Source organism: Olea europaea, chromosome 14 (assembly GCF_002742605.1).
Source record: "Olea europaea var. sylvestris chromosome 14, O_europaea_v1, whole genome shotgun sequence".
Classification (NCBI taxonomy): Eukaryota; Viridiplantae; Streptophyta; class Magnoliopsida; order Lamiales; family Oleaceae; genus Olea; species Olea europaea.
The window spans coordinates 10269766-10276552 of NC_036250.1; the positions used below are offsets into that span (position 1 = coordinate 10269766).

At 34.9% G+C, this 6787-nt stretch overlaps 1 protein-coding gene across 2 annotated transcripts; it reads left to right on the top strand.

Annotated features, from left to right (window-relative positions):
- Positions 1 to 1450: 1450 nt before the first annotated feature.
- Positions 1451 to 6736, top strand: LOC111409110 (protein-tyrosine-phosphatase PTP1-like). Of its 2 annotated transcripts, none has more exons than XM_023039047.1 (9): positions 1451 to 1774; positions 3925 to 4021; positions 4121 to 4203; positions 4325 to 4459; positions 4673 to 4807; positions 5330 to 5478; positions 5559 to 5700; positions 5842 to 5918; positions 6572 to 6736. In XM_023039047.1, the coding sequence occupies exons 1-9, from the start codon at positions 1571 to 1573 to the stop codon at positions 6693 to 6695; spliced, it is 1146 nt and encodes a 381-aa protein (XP_022894815.1). In that variant the 5' UTR covers positions 1451 to 1570; the 3' UTR covers positions 6696 to 6736. The 2 variants fall into 2 exon arrangements, with proteins under 2 accessions (XP_022894815.1, XP_022894816.1); XM_023039048.1 differs by lacking the exon at positions 6572 to 6736 and adding an exon at positions 6190 to 6330.
- Positions 6737 to 6787: the final 51 nt, after the last annotated feature.

Here is a 6787-nt window from a genome sequence, read left to right on the forward strand (position 1 = left end):
TACATTACGATTCTCTTCATTTGAAACTTCGTGTTCCCCCTCGTGGACATTCTTCCCCAATAAAGTTACGCAAATAGGAGTCGACTTCCGGCCTTGATTCAATTTAATTAGATGTTTCATTTCCACTTCAGAAGTAACTTTCATAGGTGGAATTGAAATGGTTGAATGCTTATGAAACAAAAATCCCAATTCCATATCGTACTGAGAGGGATCGACGTTAAGCATGTTTTGTATATCACTGTACATTTCTGCGAACGATGTACTCCTTGTTATAAAAATTGCTTTAACCCCATCTCCTTCACTCGTCCATTTCCATTCCCACTGAGCATTTTCATTCCTTTGAAATTCACCAAAGTAACAAATTGGGACACATGCTGATGCCATATCTGCCACAAATTAAAAATAAGGAATTAATATATAATTTTTTAAATTGTTCATTTCATATTTAATTTAATTTAATACTTTAAATAATTCATTGATTATTTTAAATGTTTCAAAAATATTTATTTCAATTACTATTTAAATATTTATTAATATTTATTTCAATAAACATATATTACTGAACAAATAAATTCTAAAATCTGAAGGGGGGAAAAAAAGGGCTGGGAACAGCCGGTTGCTTCTAGCCGGCCCAGTTATCTGGGCCGGTTGGAAACAGCCGGCTGTTTCCTGCCGGCCCCGATAACTGGGCCGGCTGGAAATATTTGGCCCAGCTTTTTTCGTCCGTTTCATCTGAAATTTACGCTCTAATTTTTTATTTTTTCCCTTTTTCAACGAAATAATGTTTAAATACTTATTTTACAGACACCTATAAATTTTTCCTGTAAAATATATGCATACAGAGATGAATTTCTTTTGTTGTTTTTGCTATAAAAAAATTATAAATCTGTGTTTAAATACTGTAAAATTCATCTGCCTTTCTCAAAATAATTATTTACAGATTCAAACAGTAAACTTAACTAAAACAAAATTCAAAATACGTATTTACACTTACCAATTTCCAATGCCGACTGTGAGTATTGTTTCTTTCTTGAACCTTTGATAATTTTGGGAGATTTCAATATTTTAGCAGATGTAAGGAAAAAATTCTTTTTTACTGTATTGGAGAAACTGATAAACCAAAACTGATTTTGAAATTTACGTATGGAAGTAACAGAATTTATTTAAACTATTAAGGGTATTATTGTCTTTTAAACAATTGATATACTTTTGTAATTATTAAACATGAATAAGGGTAGAATTGTCTTTGTAATGGCAATAGGCCAATGTGGTGAATACAAAAAAAAATGATCAAAATGAAAATTTGGTTGTTTGACCAATCTATTTTAAAAAAGTACCCCATTGTCTCCCAACATGAGCTACTAAACACATGCCGTACTTTCATATTTGTCAGAATAATTACTAAAAACACCTTCTTCTTTTAAAAAAAAAAAAAATTGTTGGATTTATAAGGATACCCAAATCATTGTCAGTGAACACAAATAACAAACAGAAGTGAAAGATAAAACAGAGGAATTCACGATTTCGGCTGCTACCCGTCACGAATCGGTTACGCGGCCGCAGATCGGCAATGGCTGCCCCCGGAAAAACTATTTCCACCGCTGTTTCATCCTCTCCGGTGGCCACTTCTTTCGATTTCTCCGCCGATTCGCAGCCTCTGATACTTACCCTCACTGCCGATCAGCTTCGGAACTGCTCTGAAGCTCTCAAGTTTTTCAAAGCCAAAAAGTTTGACTCTCCTCAAACCATCCGCCAGGAGTTCTTAACCTTGCAGGTATATGAATTAACGTACACGTACATATCTGTCAATTGTCATTTAAGATTTTTATTGCGGTAGTAGGTTTGTTGAGCGAAAAGCAAAAGAGGATAGAGAATAAATATATAAAATAAAATGGAAGGAAACTGAGTTTTAGTTTCGGAACTTCAATGGTATTTTGAAAGGAAAATGATGAGAATTGAATAGTTTTCAAGTTGGTGAGTAATAACTTTTTGTCCTTTTCTTTCCCTGTTTTCGGATCTCTTGTGTTTTATGGCCAAGCAATTGAGAAAGATTTGGCGTTTTTAGTTGATAAGCGAATCAAATTATAAGAGATTTGAAGTTCTAATGAAATTTTGCTTATAGCCTCATAAACTGGGGAATAATATTTTTTCTTATTCTTTTCTGAATTTTTCATGTTTTATGGCTGCACAATCAAGAGCATATTCGTTTTTATTTAAAAATTTAACAAAATTATAGGGTTCGAAGTTTTGGGGAAATATTTGCTCATGGCCTTATAGACTGAGGAAGAAAACCAAGAAATTAAATTTTTTAAAATATAGTTTCTGTTGGAATATAATAACATTTAGAGTTTGTTTGGTAGAGCTTAAAAGCCAATTAAAATCAAATTTTTGACTGTTATTTCACTATTCTGGCCGTCATTTTTGAATTCTTCTCACAGGTAGGACCCATTTTATTTTTAATGGCCAAAAAATCAATTATCAAAATTCCTACCAAACAAGAATTTAATGAGTATTAAATGAGCAAAACAACAATATTAGAAGATCTAAATCAGCTCATTGCATCTCATCAATGTCAAGAATATTGTCCATGGTTTTGAAGCAGATAAAATCCATTACCTCCAGGTGTTGGTAGAACTTGATCAGAAACCATGGGAGATCAATTAAGAACCTGCAAATGAGATTAGAATCGAGAGACGGAGATTAGGGTTCTTTTGAATCCAATTCTTCAATCTCGTTCTCTCTATACATCCACCAAAGAGAGCATATATATGTATATATAAATCTAAAATCCTTTTGGTGGTCCACAAGCCCAATGGGTAGGCTTGAGTAAGAAAGAAGAATGGACCCAAGGGCCTAAAGTATGGTAAATAGTGTAATGTTGTCCATCCAAATGACCCAAATGTCACATGCCCAAATGTCAATTGTCATTATATTATGTTAGTCCACAATTAATTCAACTGTTTCAGGAGAGAACGAAGCACAAACTATAGCGGGAGCAGTGTTTTAGTCCAATTCATTTTGGTAGAGTTGTTAGGTTTCTTCATTAAGAAGTGAAACATGCAATACTACCCCCTCTAAATTAGGTTCTATGTTGCAATGCTTTCTGAGGCTTCCATGTTAGATCCTAATTGCATAGGTTTGCCGACTCCAATAAAGGCTAACAATATAGCTTCAACTTTAATTATTTTCTATTATTCGTAGATTATGTAAATTGCCGCCTTTTCTTTTGACTTGATGGATATTCAAGGTGTGTCCATATCTAGTGAATCCAATTGAATTTTGGATGGGACGATTGCCCGCTTCCAGATTCAATGGAACGATGTAGTCGAACGACAGATTTGACAAAGTTTCAAATTGCCAATTAACTAATTGCAAGCCTACTCCTTCAGCCGGGCTTCGGATTGGCTATGAAGAACATTGGCCGAGTTAGTCTAATTACTCTGTAAGAAGAGGGAATAGTATTATTGCATAGACGCACTTAGCATGTTTATGGATGATGGGGAATTAATGGCGATAATGACCTAAGAGTGTGATATCTAGGGACTGCAGATGCGATATGTTTTATATCTGCACAAGTCCATGTACCCCTAAGTTTTTGGCTCGCTATTTTAACTCTTGGGCAACTACAAGTTGTGCAGTTTTATCTTGTTGCTCCACAATCCCTTTCTTGTAACGGAAAGGGGTATTTTGGCTTTGCAATTTAAGTTGCATGGAATCTAACCATTTTTATGTTGTCAGTTGATAAAATCAAGCAGTATTCTCTCTAATATTGCAAATATAGAGCTCTTTTCTTTTTTTTCTTTTTTTTCTCCCCTGTATGGAAAATGAGTTGACGTGACCTACTAATTATGATGTTGCTAAATTAGAAGTCCTTCACTTCATTCTTTTCTATGCAGAAAATTTGTTTATTCTTATTTATTACAGGCAAATAGGACGACAGCTTCGGAAATGAGGAATAGATGCAGAGTGGCTCTTGACAGTGTAAATTATGAAAAGAACCGTTACCCTGATGTCATACCATGTATGCCAATCCTGCAACATATTTATATTTATCAAATATTTCTTTTAAAGTCGTATGTTCATCTTTCAGGAATAAATCTTTTGATTTCATTGTTCTCAGATGATAATAACAGGGTTATTTTGAAGCAGTTTAATGATTACAGACCATCAGCAAGGGGATATATAAATGCAAGCTTTATCGCTGTGGGTTTCTGTATCCTTTATTTGAATTTAACATTCCAATTTAAAACAGGCTCGTACAGAAAAGTTTGGTTCTATTTATCATCAATTTTCTACTGTCCTAAACCGATTCTTTTGACTGTAGACTTCGGAAAGTGTTTCTCGGTTTATTGCAACTCAAGGTCCACTCCCACACACTTTTGAGGACTTCTGGGAAATGATAATCCAGTATCGTTGTCCTATCATTGTGATGCTTACCCGGTTGGTTGACAATTACAAGGTAAGCAATTTTGATATTCACAGGCATAAAATCAGAAGTAAGCAGTCCTTCTGAGATCAATTGCTTTCTTGGTAGCTATATCTGTGTTCCCGTAAAAGTAAACCTTTTTTTTCCTCCCCCCTCCCCCCATGTAATCAATGTATTACTGCTAATTTTCTAGGTGCCTTTTTTTTTTAAAATTACGTTCATACTTTGTGATGAAACAATATGCAGACAGTGAAGTGTGGAGATTATTTCCAAGCTGAGGATGGACCAAGAGAGTTTGGCAACATATGCATAGTAACCAAGTGGATACAAACGACAGATACTTCATTAGTGTTGCGCTGTTTGGAGGTCAATTACAAAGAGGTAAGGCAATTATCATGCAAGTGACATGGTCTACAAACTTAAATGTTTCTAAAGGGACCTTTGTGAACCGTTACATTGCATTATTTTGAGTGCTAAATACCCTATTTGCCATTACGCAATCAACCAAATGTATACTCGTTCAGAGCGATTAAGAATGTATTTGAAGGACTTCTAATTCTGTTCATCCTAAAATTCTGATTGACATCTACGTCTTCTCATGTACATGCTTGGCAAAATTATTGTTATGTACTCCTGAGAACTTAAGACTTTCCTTTCATTTTCTGTTTTCTTCAACTACTTATTCTTGCTACATTATATTTCATTTTTATATTCGTTCACTTCATTTATTTTCTTTTTATCTTTTCATGCTAAATCAAGCATCTGTGCGGACTTTGGTATCAAGACCTTGATTTATTAGACATGTTCAACTAGTGATATGAAGACCTTTTTTTTCCTATCAACAGTTTGTTTAATCTTTGTGATTAGTTGTTACAAAATTAAAGTCGTCCCACGTTGCTGCAGTCTGAGGAGCCACCATTATCTGTTCTTCACATTCAGTATCCAGAATGGCCTGACCATGGAGTTCCAAAGGACACTGTTGCTGTTCGTGAAATTTTGAAAAGGTTATATGGTGTGCCACCCAGCCTTGGACCAATTGTTGTTCACTGCAGGTTTGCCTTTTATTGTCACACAAGTTAGAGTGACAAAAAAAATGATCGAAATGACTCTGGAAGTTTATCTTCTGCAACAGTGCAGGTATAGGTAGAACTGGAACGTATTGTGCAATCCATAATACCATCCAAAGAATTATTGTTGGAGATATGTCTGCTTTGGATCTTGTTAATAGCATAACCTCTTTTAGGTCTCAACGTATTGGAATGGTTCAGATGTTGGTATGTTTCCTTCCCGATTTAATGCTTCACCATCCTTGCGATTTATAGTAAAGAAAAAAGACAGATTATTATCGACATTTTAACACGTCTTGTTGAAACCCTTTTCCTGAGTTTTGCTGACTGTACTGCTAACTGTTTTAGGGGCAATATCTCTTCATCTATGATGCTGTTGTTGATGAACTCGAAGATCTCATATCGGACAAAATCTATCATAGCTCGTAATGATTTTTCCAACTTTTATTCATGCAGCAAATCATCCGCACTTACCTTCAAGTTTCTCTTTGCTGTATGATTTTCTTCTATAACCAAATTATTGACTTGAACTTCTAGTTTATGCTTGATACAATATTAGACATGATTAGACAGTATAACGCATTCAATCTCCCTGCTGGACATGCCGTAAACAATAAAAGCCCTTCGGCCTTTTCTTATTACATTCAATGCTGTAGAGTTCACACAACTACTCCGGTCTTTAATGTTATTGTACAGGTCATGAATTCCCCTTAGCACAAGGCATAGGAAACTAACATCAGCAGAGGACTTGCAGTACTGCTTTGGATTTGTTTGCATTGCCGTTGTGTTTGAACTCAAGAAACTTAAATGCATGTTTTGGCTAAGCTTATAAGTAAAGCCCTTCGGCCTTTTCTTATTACATTCAATGCTGTAGAGTTCACACAACTACTCCGGTCTTTAATGTTATTGTACAGGTCATGAATTCCCCTTAGCACAAGGCATAGGAAACTAACATCAGCAGAGGACTTGCAGTACTGCTTTGGATTTGTTTGCATTGCCGTTGTGTTTGAACTCAAGAAACTTAAATGCATGTTTTGGCTAAGCTTATAAGTAACTTTTTCTTGGCTTATTTTGACAGTAAGTGCATGTTTAATGCCGAAATAAGACAACAAAGCAGCAGCAAGAATCATCTACGTATAAGCTCTGGGAAGCTTGCTTTGACTTTTGAAGTAAATTTCTGTTTTTACCTTTTGTTTGGATAAGTAATTATTTTGACAAATTGAAAAAGGTAGGTGTCACTAAATTTAGCCCTTGTTTGAGCCCCATTCTTTGGGGAAAAGAATGCATTTTTAAA